Source organism: Photinus pyralis, unplaced genomic scaffold (assembly GCF_008802855.1).
Source record: "Photinus pyralis isolate 1611_PpyrPB1 unplaced genomic scaffold, Ppyr1.3 Ppyr1.4_LG4, whole genome shotgun sequence".
NCBI classification, from domain to species: Eukaryota; Metazoa; Arthropoda; class Insecta; order Coleoptera; family Lampyridae; genus Photinus; species Photinus pyralis.
Window position 1 is genome coordinate 38,626,836 of NW_022170511.1, and position 24,462 is coordinate 38,651,297.

At 34.2% G+C, this 24,462-nt stretch overlaps 3 protein-coding genes across 5 annotated transcripts; 2 read left to right on the plus strand and 1 right to left on the minus strand.

The window, feature by feature from the left end:
- Positions 1-12,164: 12,164 nt before the first annotated feature.
- On the minus strand, positions 12,165-13,659 carry LOC116168878 (gram-negative bacteria-binding protein 3-like). 2 transcript variants are annotated; one of them, XM_031484872.1, is made up of 3 exons: positions 12,755-13,659; positions 12,437-12,708; positions 12,165-12,353 (listed from the first exon to the last, which is right to left on the minus strand). In XM_031484872.1, the coding sequence occupies exons 1-3, from the start codon at positions 13,095-13,097 to the stop codon at positions 12,270-12,272; spliced, it is 699 nt and encodes a 232-aa protein (XP_031340732.1). In that variant the 5' UTR covers positions 13,098-13,659; the 3' UTR covers positions 12,165-12,269. The 2 variants fall into 2 exon arrangements, with proteins under 2 accessions (XP_031340732.1, XP_031340733.1); XM_031484873.1 differs by having other exon boundaries at positions 12,214-12,367.
- On the plus strand, positions 13,588-15,290 carry LOC116169123. Its single transcript, XM_031485150.1, has 5 exons — positions 13,588-13,592; positions 13,659-13,798; positions 13,960-14,298; positions 14,347-14,608; positions 14,669-15,290. The coding sequence occupies exons 1-4, from the start codon at positions 13,588-13,590 to the stop codon at positions 14,604-14,606; spliced, it is 744 nt and encodes a 247-aa protein (XP_031341010.1). The 3' UTR covers positions 14,607-14,608; positions 14,669-15,290.
- Positions 15,291-18,149: 2,859 nt separating this feature from the next.
- Positions 18,150-19,564, plus strand: LOC116168870 (gram-negative bacteria-binding protein 3-like). Of its 2 annotated transcripts, XM_031484868.1 has the most exons (3): positions 18,150-18,912; positions 18,965-19,148; positions 19,269-19,564. In XM_031484868.1, exons 1-3 carry the CDS (start codon positions 18,564-18,566, stop codon positions 19,360-19,362), a joined length of 627 nt encoding a protein of 208 aa, XP_031340728.1. In that variant the 5' UTR covers positions 18,150-18,563; the 3' UTR covers positions 19,363-19,564. The 2 variants fall into 2 exon arrangements, with proteins under 2 accessions (XP_031340728.1, XP_031340726.1); XM_031484866.1 differs by having other exon boundaries at positions 18,153-18,912; positions 18,965-19,564.
- Positions 19,565-24,462: the final 4,898 nt, after the last annotated feature.

Below are 24,462 nucleotides of genomic sequence, written 5' to 3' on the forward strand. Positions count from 1 at the left end.
TTTATTTCCCTTGAAGGATGGAAACTCTTAGTTTAACAAATGTGAGGTAAATGGTTTTGGGCTACCTTAAATTAGGTTTCCTGAAAGGAGGGTACCGCCGTACGCACCAAATCAGGAAACACACGTCTTCCACTGCAAAGTGGTTTACTTACGAAGTTAAACTGGCAGACAAAATTGCCGAATAATTTAAATAGCCATCATTTCAACAGTTCGCGATTAACTACGTAATTCGTCGATTTAAATACAGAAGCCTATTTCACGCTTTCAAGGCTTGAAGCAGAATATGAGCGAAAATTACAGTAAAATTCGAATATTTTGCAGTACCTACATGCATTAGAAACGTAACTGGGACTATGTTACGCAATTACAGCAATGTCTGCTGTAGATGCAGTTTCAATACAAACATTGAAACGTGATGTTTCCATTAGTTTCAATTTTGAACTGACATTTACCTACGTGGTATAGAAACCCAATGCAAATATTTTGTCACAGTCTGCTCGGGCCTTTTCCTGCAGTTCACTTACTAAATTGCCACAGTAGCGTACCTATGCTGCGAACGTGCTCCTCACTGTACTAATAAAACGAGGAACTTTGTGTTCGTCACAATATTTCGACTCTATCAGTTTTAAATCCATTGGGATTAACCGCAGTTTTTCAGGCAGTCTAATTTTTAGTTAATTAATCACGCCCGTCCGCGCATTCAAAATTTAATTTCCAGCATAAAACCACTGTAATTGGCGAAATCTAATGAGAACATAAATTATAATACGAGATTTCATATTGGTTTTAGTATCTAATCCAATAATGATTTCAATTCGTTTTCCAGCAGCGAACGTTAATGCTTCCCATAATAATGGCTTCTGCATATTGGATATTAACGATTGATGTCATATATTTCGCTGGAATAATTCCGCTTTCAGTGGAAAATATTAATATTGTTATCGCTGCGTTTGGTTTTATTCATGTCTGAACTAATGAAAATGTAATAATTGGTTATACATTTTGAAACCGATGTGCAAACCTATATCCACATGATTTAAGGTAAGAGGATTTCGAATTTCTATAAAAGGTTATTTATTAGGCTAATCCTCAAGAGAGGAAGCACGAAACCAAAAAACAGGTATTACCCTATGAGTTTATTATACGTTTAAAGGGGATTTGAGATCTCATCGGCAATAAACTAGTGTAAAATAAATCGCCTTAACTCCAAAATTTAAATTGGTTCCAGCCTCCAAGAATCACAAAATTTCTTTCTTTGATGTTACTGAAACATATTCCCTTACAAAGAAATACATTTTTGAACTTTTTCAAAATGATACATAGGCATTCAGCTTAGAAATTTCATATCCCCATTAATATTGACGTCTAATTTCACGAGAAATTTCCCTTTCAACGCGGTTTTTCAGACAATGCATCTGCGATTCTAGTTTGCACAAGAAGGCATTCAACTTATCTGTGTCACCGTAAAGCTCCACTTCCTAGACTGTCCTGTTGACCTTTATACATCCAAAATTGTATATATTGTTTAAATTATATAATATTTAACACGTTTCTAATTTTCTCAACTTAACTAAAGTCTATAAATTGTAGATGCAATGAACAGGACAACGAATTTACGTGAATTGATGTTGATGTTAATTATAAATTTAATTGTAATAATTGTAAGTAAACTTATTCAGTGGCGTTACTCAAAAGTGAACGAACAGTCAATTAAAACCAATTTACAGAAATTCCTTAAAGTGGAACAAGTGCAAATATTAGTTAGGTGTTATGAAGGTACAATTTCAATTATACATAGGTGTAAGTAGGTAATTAGAACTATTATAGAATTAATCAATTAAATATGAGTAGGAACAAAATTATTCTATTATTTGTATTACAGAAGGTTAAGGCTCAAATTTTGGTACACTGACAGGATATATGTCAATTTGACTTTCTAAGCTTATAATTTCGAAAGATTCATTGAAAATGTAGCATTGTAAAGTGAATGCTGAGCCCAATGTATGTGTTTAATTCCTGCTTTATTTATTGAGGGTTTTAAATGTACGTTCGCATCCGCTTAAAGGCAAATATTTGGCATTATAGCAATTTAAACCAGTCTTTCCAATGAAAGCTTAAATTAATTTTAAAATCAATATTGAAAAGCAACAAAGAAGATGACTTTGGAGTAAATCAAATTTGATGTAACTTGATAGTGTAAATAAAGGAGGCGAAGAATGTGTTTGAAATTTGTTTCACTTCCAATTTTTCACGAGAAATAATCGTCTATTTTTCCGGAAAATTGACTTGTTCCCTTACAGAACAAACATAGGGCGACGCGCTCGGTCTGCGGAATTGATTTCATTTATAACCGTGATTCTTACGACAGGCAAATTTCAATCTCGTGTCAGGAGATTGTGTGCGGCGTGGAAGCGTGGAGAATTTTGATTTTAATAAAATCTTATAATACCAAATAAAAACAAGTTGCGACATCGTGCGGTGTTCCCGCGGGATGTGATGCTGATGTGCTTCGGTCGTAGCTAGACGTTAAGCAACCGGAGGCCGCATACATATTGATAAGACGTCGCGACTGATAGCGACCGGATGAGAAAACGGAATCATAACCTGCATGAGAATACCGAGACATCCCCTAAAATCCCTCCCACTTTTCTGCAAAAACCGCAAAGATCGTAATCAAACGCAGAGGCAATATATTAACATTTCAACCGAGATATGCTCAAATTCGAGACTGCCGCTCTCTATCCTGAAATTTATTAAAAAATTCAACACCTCGTTAAATTCGAATATCTAAGAATACAAATTTAAATTGGTAATGCATTCTCAGTTTTCCTCTTCTTATTATTAACGTATTCACATAACAAGATGTTCGAATTCTTGAATACATCATTATTTTTGATTGGTTGTGTATACGCCTTTTGCACAAATTGCCCTCGCCGTAACAATGTAAAAACAACTCCACGAATCCAACAGAAATGCATAATATTTTGTGTTAACAATGGCCATTCAAAATTTTCCGACGTTTCCATTTCTTTACGATGTGGTCACAGATACAGTGGGAGTTATAACGAACCTAAACCCGCAGGGTAATTTAGATACAGACGTATTATAACTGCAGTACTTTGATGCGGAGAGAATAATTGCAGAAGCTCTTCTAATTAAGCTTTATGACTGAAAAGTTAGAGAAAATGTTACATTCTCATTAAAAACTGCGCGGAACGGTAAAGTAACATCGGTTTTTCACTGACAATAAATGTACAACTTTTCATAATTGAAGTGAAAAGTTGACGGATTAATTTCTCGGAAATTACGTAGCTCTCAAAAACAAAATTGCCATGCCTTTGTTAATTTTGTTCCTAAATATCCATCAACGATTTCCGTTAAATTCGATTAGGAAACATGGGATCTTGAATAGATTAACTCAGATAAGCAGCCTCAAATTCGCCTCGTAACTACACCCGTTCTCAAGGAAACGGCTCCCAGGTACCTATACTCTTCCTGGAATATTTGTCCTCTAAGAACTTTGTTCTATAGCCGGAGTATTTTGCTGAGAAACGATCCCTAAAACTGTCCTGCAAGTAAATTCTGACCAGAATCAATTCGAGCTTTGAAGTATTTGCGTTAGAAAGAGTTGAGACTAATAATTTCATTATCAAGAAAATTCCTTCAAGGTTTTTCAACTTTGAAAACTCATTGGTTCCCCAAGAAAATTGATTTTAGCCCAGTCAATCTACTTCCAAAATCGATAAATAAAAATAAAAAAACTTATAGTTTTGAAATTTAGCCAGAAATGTTCTTAGAACCTTCCCCTTGAACATATCCAAAAACCCCATATGTGGAGAGTGCGCAACAGTCTGCCATTTTGTATTTCATGTCACTTTTTTCGGTTTTTCTTCAATATCTCGAAAACTATCAACCGTTTCATAAGCACTCATATTTACAAAATGAAAGCTTATTAAACAACAAGTTTTTTTCTATATGTACTCGTATAAGCAGAGAATTTGATTCTAACGCGCAGCATTGCATTTAATTGGGTATTAGCGGCCAGACGGCACATTGACGAAATACATTCAAGGGATTGCATCCACTCATAAGATCTGTCAATCATTGGAAGAGTTTACTGGTTGAATTTCATCTCAGCATATCGATTTTCGTGATTACTGAGTTGCTAGGGATTCTTTGGATGTACAAAAGCTTACGGAGTTGCTAAAAGATCACCATCCTTTTGCTGAAAACTCAGAAATCATGTTTATCGCAACAGGGGTGGTTGGAAATAAGACAATGAACTCCCCTCGGACACTTTACTTCCTGGCCTTCTCTGGTTGTACATCTATGTGTCTCTCAAATGGTTAAAACTTAAAGCTAGAAAAAAACTTGTTAGGAAATTTAATGAGCTTTCATTTTGTGTAAATAGTTGGGTATGAAAAAGTGAATAGTTTTCGAGATATTGAGGAAAAACCGAAAAAAGTGACATAAAATCAAAAATGACGACCAGTTGCGCACCCCGAAACGTATGGGGTTTTTGGATATGTTCAAGAGGAAGGTCCAAAGAACACTTTTGGTCAATTTCAGAACTATAAGCTTTTTTATTTTTATTTAACCTAGATTGACTGGGCTATTTGCAAAAAAATTCAAACCCCAAAATTAGTCGTTCCATAAATTCTCCTAAACAACTCGATTCCTTCGATAAATTTGTCGCTCGTTCTAGAGGAAAAATCACGTTAGCCCTCAAGAAAATTCACCATGAAGGAAAATTCAAACGCAAAAAACCCCTTAGAATGTCCACCAATTCGCCCAAAAAACTGTGGCCACAAGTAAACGTTTCTCTCAGAATATTGGACCATCCGAACTGTTTTTATTTAAAGAAAAAAAAGCGCTAGAAATTTGTTTCCCAAGCTTACTCTCACAGAAAATTATTCATGTGCATCTTATCTAGCCGAATATAAATTAAGTTTCAGGTTAAATAAAATTTTCTCATAAAACACGCTTTCAAGGAAAAATTCTTCCATAAATAATTTGTAACATAACTTCACTTTGAAAACATCGTTAATATCGCTCTGAGGTTATTCATCCCTCAATAAATTTCGTTACAAGTTAATTTACCCCACGCAATTCAATAAAAAAAATCGCTGTATCTAAAACAAACCCCGACCTAAAAATTATTCCTCGCCCCAGATTAATTTCTTAGGAATAATTCGGTTACAAAAACGTCTGAATCAATCCAATGAACATTTTGCCTATAATTAATATGTAAAATAAAAAAACATTCTATTTGAAAAAAAACGGTTTTTTTAAAAGACTGAAAAATTTGTTTTATAATTTGTGTAACACTGTAAATTATTGTGAAAAATCATTATGATTATTCGAATAGCCAGCATTTTTTATAGATACCCCCAAAAATTTATTGTTTTACTTCTAATAGTCACTGAGATACCCCTCATTAACTGTAAATATTTCTTAAAGTACAAATATCTTCAAAACGGTCCAAGATGGCCATAGATACTGTTTAATATACTGACCTTAATTTTCAAAAAGAAATCTAAATTTAAAAAACAAACGGTTTTTTTCAAATAGAATGTTTTTTTATTTTACATATTAATTATACAAAAACGTATGAATCTATCCAATGAACATTTTGCCTATAATTAATATGTAAAATAAAAAAAACATTCTATTTGAAAAAAAACGGTTTTTTTAAAAGACTGAAAAATGTGTTTTATAATTTGTGTAACACTGTAAATTATTGTGAAAAATCATTATGATTATTCGAATAGCCAGCATTTTTTATAGATACCCCCAAAAATTTATTGTTTTACTTCTAATAGTCACTGAGATACCCCTCCCCCAAAAATTTATTGTTATACTACTTCTAATAGTCACTGAGATACCCCTCTTTAACTGTAAACTTTTCTTAAAGTACAAATATCTTCAAAACGGTCAAAGATGGCCATAGATACTGTTTAATATACTGACCTTAATTTTCAAAAAGAAATCTAAATGTGGAATAAAAAATGGGAGTTGCCATTTAAAGTAAAGAACTACCTCTGGTATAATCGAAAGTGTTAAAAAACTGCCACTATCTTAAAGAAGAAGAAGTTCATGGTCGATAATCTTTGTGTGTAAATTTTCATAAGTGTATCTTTTCTACTTTTCCATACACCTAAGGCTACTCTTTAGAAGAAAGACCCTGTATACTGGGAGTGTCCAACAAAATGCGTTTTCGATATTCCTGTATATTTTTATAGTTTCGAGTAGCACTGTATATCCTGGTTAAAAATATATAATATATATTTTATAACAATAAAATGAGAATTAAGGGATTACAAGTATAATTCACATGAAGTTCAAAACAACTGTCTATATTTCGATAGAAGTCAACATTGACTACGCTCGTATAAACATAACATATTTACGATTACAGTAGCTACTCAAATTGTCTATGCACAACTGATCTCTTCAAATTTTCTTGTGTATAATGAAAAAAGTACAATACAAAGCAAATTAGAGGTAAAATTCCTGTTATAGAATTTAAGGAAACTAAACACTTATTGGTATTTTATTAGGAATCCTTTTCTGAGGTCAATATACAGTGTGTCCCAAATCGGGTGGGATTGCATGGGTAACTTTGTTATTATTAAAGATAGAGAAATGGTTAAATGAGCAATGTTTTGCAGTTTTGGATGCTTATTTAAAATTTCCTTATGGAAATTCTAAATGTCGCATAGGTTCGACGTAAATTCAAAAAACTAAAATTGGTCATTTCCTTGAATGTCTTATATCATCGAAAGTATAAGAGATATAAAAAAAAGTTTTATATAAAAGTAACTGTCTTTGACACGCTTAATTTAGAATTGATGTCAAAAAAAATTCAAGATGGCCACTTTTGAGGAACATTTACCAACTTCCTAAAGTTAAATGGGCGCCATATTGGATTTTTAGATTACTTGATAGATTTTTAAATTCTCTTTTCAACGAGCTATTATAACATAAGATTGAAAATAAGATACCAGTTATATTAACGGTTTTTGTATTTTAATCAAGTAGTCTGTGACGAATAAAAAAAAACAAAACAAAATCTATTCGAGGCAACAAAACAATGAAAATAATTACACCAGATGTTTAAAATACTGGCCATTATTAGTGAAACACACTTCAAGACAGTTTAGTTTAGGCAACGTGTTGCCATTGATGATTATTATTATTGTAGTGGTAGCTACTTTCACTTTACTTTTATTTTTTAATTAAGTACTTACTTTTATAATTTAATGTACTGTACATAATTCGTGAATTGTGACCTGAGCAGCCAGCTTGTTGGTAGGCAGCATAAACTAACCCTTCCTTGGAAACATAGGTTGTCGAGAAAAATCCTTTAAGGAAGTTTATTGGAGAATTTGTAAATAATGGTGAGCAGTTAAAGATCCATCGAAGATTACCGGTCCAATTACATGACTTCCCATTAGCCATAAAATACATTAATTAAAAAAAATATTACCTACTTGATTTCGGCGTGAAACTACAACATGTAGGTCTTCCTGTGACGAGTAGTGTTCATAATGTCGATTTGAACACTTCGCAGTTAGAAAAATAAGATTCATTTGTCCATATACTCGGACTGGCAAAACCGTTAGTTTCGATATTCTTGCGGATAAACCACCTACAAAATGTGACCTGGGACAATGCATCAATGGTAATACATTGTGTAAAATAAAGCGAAGTGTCTTGAAATGTCTTTAACTGGATAATTGCATGACTTTTTTCGAGGGGATAGTTTGTAGTTATACCACCATTTGTAGGTATGTAAGTATGGATAATAAGTCAATAAGTGATGTTATAAAAATCAAATTTTTCTAGACCTAATGCAAGTATAAAATTTTGGAGAAAGTTGTAATGCCCAAACCCCCCCACTCATGAGTGCGTCCCTGATTTTTTTAAACATCTGATGTAATTATTTTCATTGTTTTGTTGCCTCGAATAGATTTTGTTTTGTTTCTTTTAATTCATCACAGCCTACTTAATTAAAATATAAAACCGTTGATATAACTGGTATCTTATTTTCAATCTTATGTTATGATGGCTCGTTGAAAAGAGAATTAAAAAATCTATCAAGTAATCTAAAAATCCCATATGGCGCCTATTTAACTTTAGGAAGTTGATAAATGTTCCTCAAAAGTAGCCATCTTAAATTTTTTTTACATCAATTCTAAATTAAACGTATCAAAGACAGTAACTTTTATATAAAACTTTTTTTTATATCTCTTATACTTTCGATTATATAAGACATTCAAGGAAATGACCAATTATAGTTTTTTTGAATTTACGTCGAACCTATGCGACATTTTGAATTTCCAAAAGGAAATTTTAAATAAGCATCTAAAACTGCAAAACATTGCCCATTTAACCAATTCTCTATCCTTCATAATAACAAAGTTACCCATGCAATCCCACCCGATCTGGGACACACTGTATACAACAGATGTGTTCGGATTACCGAATAGTGCAATAAAAATGCATCAGGGCGTCTCGAATCGGTTAGAATTACCTGGCAACATTATTTTTATTTAAGATAGAGATTTGAATTATTTATTATTTTGCTCAATTTTCTGAAATTTTTGCCTAATTTTATTGATTTTTCATTTAAGGGGAACCGAGGCTACTTTTATATGGACCGGATTTTTGAGTTTTCGTCAATGAAGAATAAAATACAGGAAACTTGCAAGTAATTCATTTTAGAAGAAAATTTTATTTGGAAGCAGCTTGAATTGTAATTTTGTAGGATGAAACTCGTATTAGAAATGAGCGTTGAAAAGAAGTGCGTGTTAATAGTACAGTAATTAGAGAAGGCACCCACGCGTGTCGATTTTCTTATATGTGCCCCTGCGAAACTGAATTACCACAAGTAGCGCTTATTTAAATTTTGAAAAGATGAAAAGCTCGTCTAGATGCCGGCACTTAACTTTTCTGCTGTAAAGTGAAGTAAATTAGTGCTTGTGCCCTGCGTTGATGCGTTACGCTCGTAAAACCGTGTATATGAAAACATTACACTTATATTACCCACAAATGTAGGATAAAGTGCTACATTCCGCCTTTTTTTATGATTGGCGAACGAGATTGCTTCGCCGAAATCTAACGTTAGCTTTATATCTAAAAAGACATTCGCGTAAGTGCGAGCTTAACGGCATCCCTAGAAAGTTCACATACTGACTAATGTCAACGTCACCTTTAAAACACCGTAATATTTCCATTTCCTCGATCGACTCTAAAATTTCAAGTTAAAAGAAAAAAAAGGCGACGAGAAAATCGGGCGAATACCTCCTATTAAGTAAATATTATTGATGACTTACACGTGTTATGACTTTAGAATTGATCATTGGGATTTAGAGTAGCAGAGGGAAGATTACATCCATTAACCACCTGGAAACTGTCACATAAATTTACACAAGTGACAAATGGCGATTGCCGCGAAGATGATGATAGAACGTTAGAACTTGGAGCGACATTTCAAAGTTAATGCACTCTCTCCCTCCGGGATTAAATTTTACTAGGCTTCCTAAAATATTGTTTTCCATCCATCTCGCATTCAACCACCTCCAATTAGAACAATTCAATTTATCGGCTTCGCAATTAGGTATCGGGTAAGATAAATTTGCTAATAGTGCGGTATATAAAAAAAAGCGCATCTCGCAGGGAGCATCAATCATTTTAAATAAACATCAACATGCTTCAATTTTTTTTTGTAATATTCCACCCCGTATAAATGTGATTTATTAACATGAGCGAGGATTATTTGTTAAACGTGGAAAACTTCTACACCATTAATTAAATTACACAGGCATGCGTGAGTGATAAAGTCTTGCTGGGATGTGAGTGATCTAATATTATTAAAAAATGAATTATTTTGATACTCAACAGAAGCGTTTTAAAGGCAAAATTTAGTAGTCGCTGCTTTTTTTTATCAAGATCCTTATGCTGTGGAAAGTGCGCCATTAACAGTATAAGACAACGAGTCTATAGGACCCGACTTTGAGACTATCAGTTTTTTTTAAATGGAATTTTCGTACCCAGATGAATTTCTTATATTTTTTCATTTATTTACATTCCATTCCAATTAATTCAAAATGTTTGCAACAAACTGAGTTATTGTATAAAAAATCATTTTGGATAATTTTCTACCTATTACTTTAGAGGAGGAAGATCAAACATTCAACCGGAATAGGAAAGTTTTTTTTGCGATTAGAATTTAGCCGTTTGAACCAACGTTACACCAAGATTTACCAAATAGTTACTAAACGACATCTCCCACAACTTCTTTTTTCACTTTTTCGCTTGGACAATACATTTTTTTGTAGACTTGTCGGTTTTCGTATCTGGTGTAGTAATTTGCAGAACAGGTTTGAGGTATCCTAAATTTCCGCATGTTCTGATTTTGTCTATAATTGCATTTTGCTAACTGATTTTTAAAATCCAGAGTTTCAAGTGGAAATTTAGAAATATTCCAAATTGAAACATCATTTCCAAGTCGTTTCTTATACTTTTTTGCGCCTTTTAATCGCAGATTTTGATTTTCTAGTTGAAATTTAGAGCCACTAAGGTTTTATAACTAAATATTTTGATGCATTCTTTACTCTGTACTGAAATTTTGAGATTTTAAACTTTATGATTGAAATTTACTTCACAATTGCAGATTGAAATATTTTTATACACTTTCAGACGACCCAATTTTGAAACTTACACATCTCAATAGTACGGGAAAATTGTCAAAACAAGAAAATTGCATTGTGGCATTGCATTCTCTGACACAGGAAGCATTACATTTTGCCATTCTCTTTATACATTTTTTCAATCGCTTTCGTCGTAAAGCGCAAAATCGCAAAATATTTTTTGGGTACTGTTCAACTGGCCTTGCACTTGATCGTAGCACAGATGCAATAGTTTACATCAGTGATGTGAGAGACGTAGTTGGATTTAAAAAAAATCTGAAATAAGAAGCTCATTTTAGAAAAATAGCACAAATGTATGCATATGTATAGTTAAAGTGTTTGCAACATAGGGATTTCAATGCTAATTTCTTTATCTCGAAATATTTTCTCCCCTAATTAATTTAGAGCAACGTTGTAAATAAGTTTCTTGTAGCTTGAAAAATTCTCCGCCTGGTCATGTCCTCATTTATTATTTTTTAATTCGGGAAACTAGAAAAAAAATTAGAATTTAGTATTTGCGTAAAAATGGAATTTTTGTTTCAATAATTTAACGGCACGAGTGATTATTGCTGTAATTTCCTTAATTTCTCCGATTTTCCACAACAAAAAATTACAAATGGGCACATGAATAGAGACGCATAATTTTACAATTTACAAAAAATGTATGTATACAACTTTGCTGTAAAAATTAGGGGGGAAAATATTTCAATATAAAGAAATTACCATTGAAATCCCTATGGTGCATAAACCAATTCTACACCCTGTAGATATATGATTATAGGTGGGTATTTACCATTATATTCAAAATTCGTATCTATTTATTTATTTACTTATAATAAAAGCAATTAGGTATCCTATATAATTAGCGTACCTACTAATTGGTCGAGGTAAGTGAAATAGACGGGTCTAGATGAGGGGAGGAAACTTTAAATGAACTTCAATTCCACACAGTTTTTTTTTATTAAAACTGTATTGACAATTATTGCTAAAAATAGTATATCTCCTGCAATTCTATGTCATTATGTGTGCAAATCGCTGTTTTCAATTTTTTGCTTTATACCTATTTATTATTTACGATTTCATAAATTTCAAAGTCACTTTTTGAGTAAACTTTCTATTTTTTTTTAATTATCTAAACATAGTTCACTCATATAAATCGCGCTTAACCATTTTATCAAATTTCATGAACAAAGAATACATTATTTTGCATAGGCGGTTTAAACGTATAAAACAATCTTAAGCGCAACATCTCACAGCTTCCAGCTAATTGAGAGATTTATGCTTGTATGGTATGAGTATGTCATCGAAAATTAAAAGAAACTTTTATTCCAGGCCCACTTCAAGTGGTTTAAACGTTTGGGCAGGTTAATAATAATAAAGAAAAAAAAAAGATTTATAGACGGCATCTTGGAACTTATAAGATGAAAATCTCACGGTTCTTCGGGTGAAAAAGCTGCTATGCTAAAAGTGGTAACGACAATTACGAAACTCTTGTTAGTTAAAATTTTTTATTTTCACTTAAAAAATAAGTGTTGGTCTTAGATTGCTTCGAACCCATACTGAAGCTTTTGCCTTTTAAAATATCTGCGCACTTGTAATTGTAGTTGGAGATTGACCATGGTCAAGGGTAACGTTCTCCGTACTATTCTTCATTCCGCCCTATAACAGAACACCTAATAAAGATTCAGGATTAACGTATGCATTTAGAATGAAGTTGTAATACTTCAAGCTTAGGAACTAACCTGCTCATTGACTATTTCCATGATTTGATCAACGGCTTTTTCCAAGGATTCCATTTGACTTTGCATTCTATGTATGGTCTCATTAACGTTTTTCACCTGATTTGTGCAATTGAAGGTACACGCTGTACCTTCGCTATACAATACGCTGTCCAAATTTACAGGATCATTCATTACGAAAGCATCAAGTTCTTTTTTTTCTGAGAAACTATCTGGGACGGCATCCATCCCTCGCTCTGTGGTAGAAACGGCGCTTTGCGGTGGTTTTGCAATGTCTAAAAATCATTACTTGAAAGGGGCTCGCGCTACCGCGTTTGTTACCTGCAACCATGAAATACCCGGTGGGATTACGATAACCTACACCGTTCTTCCGCACGAAAACCCAATAGTTTATCACGTCACCCGCCTGAAGCTGGACATTATTATCCCTTATTACCCATGTATTTCCGGTTCTATCCCTTGTATCCATCGCTATCGCGTCAGATTTCAACGCGTGTTGATTTTTTCGTTGTACACGCCCGTGGAAGTAAAATACCTCTATCCCATCCTCGTGCGGAATACTAACTTCTAAGGTATTCCCGAAAACTTGGAATTCCGGTGTTGGTATTACGTAGCTGTGAACGTACGTAAACAACAAAGTTAGTGATGCATAAAATCGTGACATTTCTACTGCGGTTTATGAGTAGCTGATCTATCAATTTATGGTGCTGTGTGATAAGTGATAACCTTAATATAGAAATAACGACGTTGATTAGGGGAACTTTATTCTTTTGTTGTTAGCAATTCCGGTAAAGACCAAGTAAATTTCCAAGAGTGCATCTAACCAATCGGGATTTAGGAAGAACGTAGATATGCAGTCTCAGTGCAGTCAGCCTAGCCGTTTGTAAACATACACATTGAACCTTTGGTAGATAAAATAGTTTCGGTTGTTGAACATCAGTTTTTTTTCCGCTTTTAAAGATCCTCCATAAAATTTCTGCATATTTCGGGAATCTGCGCCCTATGTGAATGCAGTTTACAGCAAAGATTAAGTTTCTCAAAAGTGCTCTGGTATAAGAAGTTTTTTTTGTACACGTTCACCATATATTTGAATATGTAGCTCACAAAACAAACACTTCGTTATGGGTTGCGAAATTATCCCGGAAAGCTGATAAATGGCGTGGGATTTCCAGTTGTGGTGACTAGTTGCGGGAAAAAATTACTTGATTGAATCACTTCTATAAAGAATACACAAATATAAAATAATCTTCCTTCATTTAGCCGATTTAAATTATTACATTTTCTCCCAATATGTAGGTAAGAAAGGTGGGAGTGAATTCGGTCTTTGGCCAGATGCTTTTGCATTTGGAGATCTGGAGGTTTCAGGTAAGTAATAGGAATTGAAATAATCCAAACCATCACTTCCATGATTTCGATTAATTTAATCGTTAGCTCACAAAAGGTTATTGGTTATCGGCCTGAAAGCATAAATAAGTAATACGCACAACGTGCACCAGCAAGCTAAGCGATGTTTTATCAACTTGTAGTCTTTATCATATTGAGTGTTGTGAAAGCGGCCGTTACTTTGGAGTACTATAACGTACCAGTCTCCAAAATAACAGTCAACGGGAATGGTTTCGAAGTTGAAATAGACCACGAGGATGGAATCGAGTTATTATACTTTCACGGAAAAGTTTTGACCTCAAATGTGAAAGTGGCGCCCGAGTCGGTCATTGATCTGCAGACCTACGAACGGGAGGGTGATAAATGGGTGTTAAAAAGCAATTACAGTGATTTTAGCTTAGATGATTCTATTACGTACTGGCTGTATATCAAGAAAAATGGCATAGGGTACAGATTGCCCCCAACAGAATATGTAATAAAAAGTAAGTCGTTAACTTTCAATGTAACCACCATAAGCGTAATGTTTCCAGAGATCAATAGAAAATCTAGTCAAATCACAGCTGAAAACACAACAACCCCACTTGCACCAAACTTAGAGGATCTCCGAGCAGATATGCTCGACTGTGGGGCTCTCTGTGCCGGTGAATTGCAGAACTTAACTCACAAATTAGCCACACTGAGAGGAAGAATTAATCTACTTCGTAAATCTCTGGCGAAAATCACCGAAGTAATGGATATGCAAAATGGAGCGGCAAATTTTTCTTATTTGAATCACTTTACTGTATACTAAAAGTAAGCACATAGTATATTTAAGTTTGTTTGTTTCAAACATCTCCCTATCTCTTTTCCTAGTCCGATTCCTTGGGACGTACACAATAACTGACTATCAGCAGAGGTTGGCATCATTTGGCTAAGATGACGATGATGATGCTGATAACAAATCATAGAATTTTATACAAAGGAAGGTACACATTTTTTTTAGGTTCTTTTGAAACCCATGTTGGTGGACTGAAGTCATTGAAAAAGCACTTTAATTCAATGCTGACGCTTAATTTTAGGCTTAATTTAGTGCCGAAAAATCTTAGTCGTTCATAAAGAGTGTACGATGTAGATATAGAAAAGGTACAAAATCATATCGAACTGCGAGTTATAACTTTCTAAGTTATTAGATACAAATTTTAAAATTACCAGCTATAAAGTTGATGCTTTGGTGAATAGAACTCTCGGTTTAAGTTACATTTTGGGATGTTATAAAAATTTATCAAAGAATTAAACCTTTAAGTTCGTAATTTCAAGTTCATTTTGAGTCGAAAGTCAAAATGTGCGCTTATATCTTATAAGTCGTAGTTTTGGGACTAAAATTTCGAACTATAAAGTGAACTTTTAAAATTTCACTTCATATTCATTCATTTCGTCTGTTGGCTTGGTAGCATATAAGTAACTTTTTAAAAATTGCTAAACAAGTTTTGATAGGCGCTGTCAATATAAAATATCAAATGTGTTAATTAAATGTATTAATGGCATACAATTATTAATAAACTTTTTTGTTGTTATCAAAATTTTGATAAATTACTTAAAAATAGAAGTGACCGTTCAACAAAATTAATCAATATATGACGTACCTTTTAATTCTATAAAACGTAAAACTGACGACGTAACCGTCAGTTCCTAGATTGCTCTAAAAATTTGCCACAATATTTTTTTAAACTTATCATAAAATCATCTTAAACGAGCGATCAGAAAAAAACCAATCGAAATTTGACGTGTTTGCAAATTCTAAGCAAATTCCGGATTTTCACGTTGTGCATTTGATCAATTTAATATTTTGTAGTAATAAAAAATGGCACTTTTTGGATATTTCGCTTATCTGTTAAAGTATACGAGAAAGAATGCAGATATTACACAAAACCTTCAGTAAATAGTCTTCTTCTTCTTCAGGAGAGACACAGGTTAAAGAAACGGGTCACTAATTTTTTAATATAAAATTCAACCTTCAATTCCATTTTTTATGTTTTGACGGTTAAGGATTAAGATACTGATTCTTTGAACATCTTAGGGCCGGTTTTACAATTACACCTATTCGCAGAATAAGATATTCTTGGAATAATTGCCATAGTAACAAGTATCCCATTGGTTGACGCAATGGTAACCAACGCAACCGTCGACGTTTATTCGAGGTATAGCTTATTCTCAGTATATCCCTGCATTGTAGAATTGGCCCTTAATGACGCAATGGGCCGTATGAATAAAAGTAAGCAAATGGTTATACTTGCAAAATTCAAAGTAAATACTCGTAAGTGCTCCTTCGCACTGGACGACTTAGTAGCGCTTCTAAGCAGAAGGACAGGACGCAGTGCAGCGCTGCTAAACCATGCTAAACAGACTAGTATGAAAGGGCAGTTACGAGTATTTACTTTGAATTTTGCAAGTATAAGCATTTGCTTACTTTTATTCATACGGGCCATTGTCTCAACTAGGGAATGCAATACCGGGATTGCGGGATCCCGAAATACCGGGACCGAGGCCCTCAAAAAAAGGCAGTGAACCTTCCTTTTTTACCAAAAATCGACTGCACCAAAATTTCTCGGGAAAACTCTTTTTTGGTGCGTAGAATCCAAAACAATTCATACTTTTTCGATCAGACTTCTCAATCAAAATTTATAGACTAGAAACCAATTTCGAAAGAAAATTCAAAAAGCTGTAACTTTTGAACTAGTAGCCCAATTTTGGAACTGTTTGAAATTATGGATTCTACAAGCCACATTCTATAAGAAAATTTTTTTTCGGGTCGATCTGAGACAATTTTTTTTGAGGGTCTCAAAAAAAGGCAGTGTACAAACCTTCCTTTTTTACCAAAAATGGACTGCACCAAAATTTCTCGGGAAAACACTTTTTCTTATTAATTTTGGTGCGTACAATCCAAAACAATTCGTACTTTTTCGATCAGACTTCTCAATCAAAAGTTATAGACTAGAAACTAGGGAATGCAACACCGGGATTGCGGGATCCCGAAATACCGGGATCCCGCAGCATTTTTGCGAGATTAATCCCGCACATAAGTGGAGCGGGATCCCGCGGGACTGAGGAATTTGTCGACCAAGGGAACGACTCTGTTAACTTTGTTAATGAAACTGATAACGGCGAATTATTTTTTAAGTAATTGTTAAACTTTTTTCGTTAAAAATGTACTATGATTTTTGAGGCACTTTAGAAGACTTTTTGTGCTTTACAGGTAAGGTTTTTTTGAGTTCTAAGTTAGGCCGAAGGTACTTTTTTGTTAAATATTGTGATAATTAGCGATTTATTTTAATACAGAAGTTAACCGCACAGAATTGCTTATTTGCCAATTTATTTAAAGTTTTGCGAGATCCCGCAAATACCGGGATTGAGATTTTGCTGCGGGATTGCATTCCCTAGTCTCAACTGTCACATGACTGACGCGGCCAAATCAGAACTGTTCATTTTGAAAAAACTACCCAATCAGGAACGCGTTACCTGATCATTTTTGCTAGGGATGATTACCGCGATAATCACTCTAGGGAAGATTATCGGTGACGTCCCGTATAATAAAAACTCAAAACTAATCGTAACTTAACAAAGAAACAGCATAACAAGCATTAAGATCCAGTTTTCTTTTTTTTTAAGTTGAATTGTACGAGCTTTTAAGAATCAAAATTAATTGCTATGAAATTATAAAATCACCTAGCCTTTAGAACTGGAATTATTGAGAGCACATATTTGGCACTGAGCAATCTTCAAATTACCAGAAATGTTCCTGAAAAACGCGTGAGTCATAATTGGACTTCGAGGGAATACAGATTAGAGACCGTTTCATATTTTTTGTAAAAAGTTGCAATTCTAGTTAGATGTTTGTATGACTTTTCCTACGTTATAATCCATCAAAAAAATAGTGGAGCGGTTTCTTCACAATTAATTAATCAGTATCAAGTAGCAAAGACCATACATTTTTTCGAAGTCGTTTTGCTGTTTTTATATTTATTACTACTATGCAATTAGGTACTAAATCTTATCCATGCAGAAAGATTTTTTTTTAATTTTTAAGACTGCCTAGGGCAAAGCGCTATATTGAAAAAGGGGAACCTTTTTCGCCTGGCTCACTATCGGTTTTCCTAACTTGTAATGAATTTTTATGAACGTAATACCAACTTACTATTTAATTAAAAATTATAATTTAAAATTTTTAAAAATAAAACCAGTTCGAGGGACTTTTTATGTTAGAAAAACAAGTCTGATAGTGTTTCACTAAACACAAACAAAGCAGTTTTATCCATCAAACATGATAATTAATGTACTTTACTTACATAACGATTGACCATGAAATCGTAGAGAAAACAGTGCAATTATCTAAATTCGCTCGTGCTATCGCTTAGATTTGGGTTTTTCATCCTTGTAAGCATGCAGTTTGTCGTATTACCCTGTATCCAAAGCATCGTATCTACATACAATAATAAGTAATGCGCATTTATAAGATAGTTAATTTCGATAATTGGTACATCGTTTCGAATCGATGGTGATGTCATAATTGTGCCAGTGAACCAGTTACGCCGTGAGTCTGGTAACCTTCAACTGTGCAATGAGAACGAAAAATCTCAAGCGGAAATTGAACGAAAATCCCTTGTTCTTGTTTTGACTTGTAAAGAAAATCCAGCATTCGAAGTTTTTCCTGTAGCGAAGCTTGTCGTTTAAATAGACTCTCATTGAAGCGTTAACGTTAGTATGTACCAAGATGTGGGTGAACGTTGGTGTGCTTCTCTTTGTGTTAAATTTTAAAAGCACGTGCCAGTACGAAGTGCCGCAACCGGACATAACTGTGCATAAGCCACGTGGATTTAGTGTTAGTATACCACACGAATCTGGAATAGAAATATTCGCATTTCATGGTAATATCAACCGCAAGCTGGTCGGTCTTGGTGCTGGAGAGTTTTCGGTGGACATTCGAAAACAGGAAAATGGCAAGTGGATCTTTCACGACTCGAGCCGAAAATTAAAGGGCGGCGATGTTATTTACTACTGGCTCTTTGTCATCAAAGATGGTTTGGGATACAGACTAGATGATGGCCGCTTTGTGGTGGAAGGTAAGCTTGTAGACGACCCGTAACTTGACAAATTCAACGAATTAATTTCCAGAATCGCACAATTCTGACGAACACAAGACCGCTTCTCCGTCTCGGCAAGAAAATCCGACATGCTTAGAAGGCATATTAAATGTAACCAAGACGCTGCTAGAACAGCAGGCCTACATTAACGCACTCGAATTAGCGAATAAGCAAATGAGGACCTATATAGAGCAGCAGAAGGATGGAAGAAAATTGACCATTAGCGGTAGGCTGCCACCGGATGATATGGCGTCGCCGACGGTCAGTTTCATTCTAAGGGAGAAGCTGGATTTAAACCCCATAATTGTCTCCGCGGAACGTCATAACGACGGCAGTATTACGTTTGAAGTTCCTTCGGTTGAAGATAAGATTGAAATTCTACAAGCAGCTAGAAAAAAATTGGCGACATCAGCAATATCTATAACATAATGCTGAGTGAAGAAAAGGGCTGGGCGATCCCTAAGACCGAAAATGAAGTACTCTTACAAGTGTGGACAGATTTACCTTTTGTGATGGTTTAGGGCCGCAGGTTTTAGGGCTTATGTATTTTCAGGCGACTACCAAAGAATTGTACAATAATTAGTCAATATACTCGTAGGTAAACCTGGGATAGTAAATTCTGTAATATTTTTTTGGTCCTTTACTTTGGCGTTAAAATCAGCTTGAGTGAACAATTGAACAGTTAAAGTTATGGCATGGTGGTGAGAAAACTATATAGACACCATTAATTGGCTCCTAAGAGGAATTAAGCTGTAACTGAAATTTGTGGAAGCATAGCACTGCCAGATTTTTTCTTACTGGTAGTAACTGACTCAAATTTTATCTTTGATCCAAACGTACCGACGTCCGCATGTGTAGATTTACTGACAGAACTTTAGTTAAAATTTTGAGAAATGTGCAAAATGGGGGATTGGATTAAAAATTAACACCCTATAAGATGATCCTCATCGAAACCACCTACTTAAACTCTATCATAGAAAATGTTATCTAAAAAAATTGACCAGGCATGAAAGACTGCATTTTTTAAATTTATTAAAAAATTGTTAAAAATGAAACAAATCGTCTTTTCGATTTTTAAATAAATCCACTAAAAATGTCATGTTTCCAAACTTAAACACCTTTTTAGAAAGTACCCGGTACCCATTTGGTGCTATGATCCGGCACATTGCTTACCTAAATTTTCCTTTAAGTACTCGATTTAAAAAATTTTTAGTATAATACGGATTTTAATGTAGTTTTTGCATAGGTTTAAAAGTACTCATCGTCTTTCTATCAATTCAATTCAAGGATGCAAGTGGGAGTCGTAATGTAATTTTAGGCCATTATACAATATGTGTTTCCCAAATAACTGTAGCGATGGGCCACAGATGGCGTCGACATTTGAAGTACTTTACTTATCTGACACAATTTTAATTTAAATGCTACAAAGATGATACTAAATAGTGCAGGCGCTGGATGGATTTGAGTGTGCAAAAACCGAGGACCGCATTCTGCCACTTGATCCCAGTTCAGAAAAGCTTGTAGATTAATAATTCGGATGTTGCCGGAACCCCGCTTGGTCCAATTTTGTGTGATACCCCCTCCTCTTGCGCCGCGAGTACCGAAGTTGCCTGAGTGCATGTTATATATCTATCCCGATGATAATGCTGTGACAATTTTTTTTTAATAATTAACCATAATTAAATGTTGGCAAATGAAATTAAAACAGGAATGATGAATAAAGAGAGTACAAAATTATTGAATGAAAAAATCAAATACGCGTGAGAAACCAATAACCTTCCAAAAAATGCAAATATATCGATATGAGAAAATGTGAAAAGAGGATCGACATTGTCCTTGTTAGATATGATAATCTATAAAATATAAAATTTTAACGCAGAAGGATGTTACAGGAAATCTCCAAAATGGGAACTTTCTCTCGAAATTGAAAATAACCATAAGTGTGTTACAAACACACGGCAGGACGTTTTAAAGTTGAATACAACAAAAATTACTTGTTCATAGAATTCAATTAAAAAGGTTCAACACCTTTGGCGATTTTGCTGAGGCATTCTTCAAAAAGATCCGTAACATTTTCTTGCAGTTAAATACAATAAGACGAATAGATACATATTATATTTGACAGATACGATGATATTTCGATAAAAAAATTTATATTCAACTTTACGTAGTAAAGGTCAAAGGATTAAAAATGTTCACTTGTAATTTCAAATGATCACACAAAAATTCCAAATAATGGTGATAATTTTTTTTCAAACCCTGAAAATAAATTACAGCTCGTTCGAATGGTCTGATGTACTGCCACTAATAAATATACACAAGTACAATAAGATTGCGTTCTATATATCTGCGGAGGATTTGATGATCCAACGAAATGTTTCACATTGCAAGGCTCTTCATTTTTTGAAGGACCTGACTTGAATTCGAACCATTTAGAAGCCGATTCAAGGATGTTTTATAACATATTTCACGCAGTAAAAATCCAATCTGCTCACATCATAACCCTTAGCGCTGATACAGATGTTTTTCATCCCAGGAATTTATTTCTGGAAGAAGCTAGCTCGTCTAGGTTGTTTAGGTTTGAAGGATCTTATAAGAGGAATTGCATTTTAGGATGTCATTTGGCTGCCCAATCCCTTGGCGAAAACATTTACTTATCGTATTTTACCAGCATTACACTCTGCGATTCAAATGGCAGATTGGGCTCGAAAAAAATAGTTTACAAGTTGCATCGTTGATTTTTGTACAGAAAGCTCTAAGGCATTTAGGAAATCCATATCCAAGTATCGATCAGTTAACAGAATTAGAAACCACTTGCAACAAAAATTAACTTCGGTATAAATTAATTTCGCAAAATATCGGCTTAGGCTTAAACTTATTAAGAATAATTTGCACATCAAATGTTCTACATTTACATTATTTAAGAGCTTCAGCACAAACCTATGTGTGGATAAATGCTGACCAAACAATAGGTATTACAGCCTATTGATTACACCTTATTAGGCTATGAAAAAAAAGATGATAAATTGTACCCAAGGTAGATGACGAAGCGACCATTGCCAGAACTGTTGATTGAGCCCTGTAAATGTTCATCAAATTGTCAAACACAGGCTTGTTCATGCCAAAAGTTACAACTAAATTGTATTTCGTTGTGTAAATGTATTAATGACTGTCACACTAAACAAGATTAACTTTGGTATTTTTTTTGATAACTTAACATTTGCTTTTTCGTATTAAATATTTTTTTTGTCAACAGTTCTTGTTTGTATTTCAATTATTTTATATTTTTGTAACAATTGACTAGCTATGTTAATCTTTAATCATAAGAAGCAATTAGATATTGTCATTAAAACAGTTCCAAAGAATTTGTTCCGACTATTTCCTTGATGTCTAAAGAGGTGGGGTATAAAAAATAATTGGACCAACAAAGCTATTGGCAACATCCAGAATTATATTCTGCAGGCTTTTCAGAGTTCAAAACTATTTACAGAATGCGGTCCTCATATTTTGCACACTCAAGTCTATCTAGCGCCCGGTCTAAAAGGACCAATTATTTTAATAGGATTTTTGTGATGGCAATGGTAAAAGATACCATGTAAACCTTTATCGCATTTTATTCTATAAGAGCATTCGCACCTTAGTATGCAGTATGGGGTCTTATGGACTATATCCCTCCTTTACTAATTTGCGTCATTCTTCAATAACGCTATCCTTATTCCTTACCGCAATGATGCCAAACTTACATATGATTGAATTTAAGCTTTAAAACAAAATATAACGTCAAATCTTCTTGTATTGTCATTACGTGTGTGGTTCGTTTTTGTCTTTCGTATTTAACACATTTTATTGTCTCATTGCTTTAAAAATCGTTCTTTTAAGAACGCCCCATCTCGTACTTTATATACAAGGTAACTTTGAGTGTTCTTGTAGAACCGTTATTTGATTTCATCTTTTTAGAATATCCCATTAAATGGAAGCCGAAGCTGAAGCAGGATCTGCTAACGTGAAACGCCATAAAGGAGAGTGTTTTAGCCGGAAGGAGAAACACCTCATTATCAACGTGCTGAACTATTTCTTGGGAACGATGAACGTTACTGCAGCTGTGAAAGAAGCAAGTAAAGCTTTATGTTGTTCTGAACGGAGCATCTATGCCATTAAAAAGGAAGACGGAAACGAAGGTGTATCAAGCCCGAAAAAACGCAAGCAAAGAAAAGGGAAACAAAGCAATGATCGTCTTCATGTGTATGATGAAAATGTGCAATCAGTTATTCGACGTAAAGTGCATAACTTCTTCATTACAAATATTCCACCAACTATGAACAGCATCTTAGCTTCCGTAAATGACGATAACGATCTACCCAACTTTAAACGCACCACATTATTCAATCTCTTGAAAGATATGGGTTTTGAATTTAAGAAGGTTGGCCGCAAGAGTATCCTTATTGAACGGGATGATATTATACGATGGAGACATAAATACCTACGTCGCATCAGGAAGTTGAGAGAAGAAGGTGCTTAATCTTTTTATTATATTTAATTGCAAATTACATAATATTTATATTTTAGGTAAAAATATTGTGTATACGGATGAGTCATGGGTTAACATTGGTCATTCGGTGAGCAGGGCGTGGCATGACACCACCGTTGAAAGCAATCGTCAGGCATTCATCAAAGGACTCAGTACAGGTTTAAAATCACCCACTGGTCTAGGGCCTCGCTTTGCGTTAGTACATGCTGGTGGTGATAATGGTTTTATTCCGGGCGCGGAACTGACTTTTCTCTGCAAAAAGAACACTGCTGATGCACACAACGAAATGGATGCAGACACTTATGAAAAGTGGTTTTTTGAACAGCTTCTACCAAATGTGCCACCGAATTCAGTCATTGTTATTGACAATGCCTCGTACCACAGTAGAAAGTTGGAGAAGATACCAACAATGTCGTGGAGAAAAGAACACATTATAGATTGGCTTCGTGAGAAAAATGTACCGATTGAAGAAAATCCATTAAAACGAGACCTACTGGCTTCTGTTGCGCATGTTCGGCATCACTACGACAAAAATAAGCTTGATGTTATTGCACAAGAAAAAGGTTACGAGATTCTCCGTTTACCTCCATACCATTGTGAATTAAATCCCATTGAAATGGTGTGGGCTCAAGTTAAACATCATATCAAAATGAATAACAAAACATTTAAAATAAAGGACATGGAAGAATTAATAAAAATGGGTTATTCACAAGTTACGGTTCAAAATTGGCAACATTATGTCAATCACGTGAAAACTATCGAAGATGGCATGTGGGCAGCAGATTATCTTCAAGATGATGTTGAAGAATTTATAATTCAAGTGTCGCAGTCATCTTCCGATGAATTTCAATTCGATTCCAGTGACTAATATGTATACTGTACATTTGTAAATTTTTGGGGACTTAATAAATACAAGCTGTTCTCGGCCACATTTGACAAACAATTACAACTTGTTATTAATTTACCTTTTTGACTTCTGAGGTTAGGTTAAAAAGTAATAA

Excerpts from the sequence above, each read along its gene's own strand:
- LOC116169123 (XM_031485150.1), top strand. Across the intron at positions 13,799-13,959 it reads TGGAGATCTGGAGGTTTCAG|TCTTTATCATATTGAGTGTT; the intron begins GTAAGTAATAGG and ends ATCAACTTGTAG. Across the intron at positions 14,299-14,346 it reads AACAGAATATGTAATAAAAA|AGATCAATAGAAAATCTAGT; the intron begins GTAAGTCGTTAA and ends TAATGTTTCCAG.
- LOC116168870 (XM_031484866.1), top strand. The coding sequence starts at position 18,564 with ATGTGGGTGAACGTTGGTGTGCTTCTCTTTGTGTTAAATTTTAAAAGC. Across the intron at positions 18,913-18,964 it reads TGGCCGCTTTGTGGTGGAAG|AATCGCACAATTCTGACGAA; the intron begins GTAAGCTTGTAG and ends ATTAATTTCCAG.
- LOC116168878 (XM_031484872.1), bottom strand. The coding sequence starts at position 13,097 with ATGTCACGATTTTATGCATCACTAACTTTGTTGTTTACGTACGTTCAC. Across the intron at positions 12,709-12,754 it reads CGGGTATTTCATGGTTGCAG|ACATTGCAAAACCACCGCAA; the intron begins GTAACAAACGCG and ends AATGATTTTTAG. Across the intron at positions 12,354-12,436 it reads TGGAAATAGTCAATGAGCAG|GGCGGAATGAAGAATAGTAC; the intron begins GTTAGTTCCTAA and ends GTTCTGTTATAG.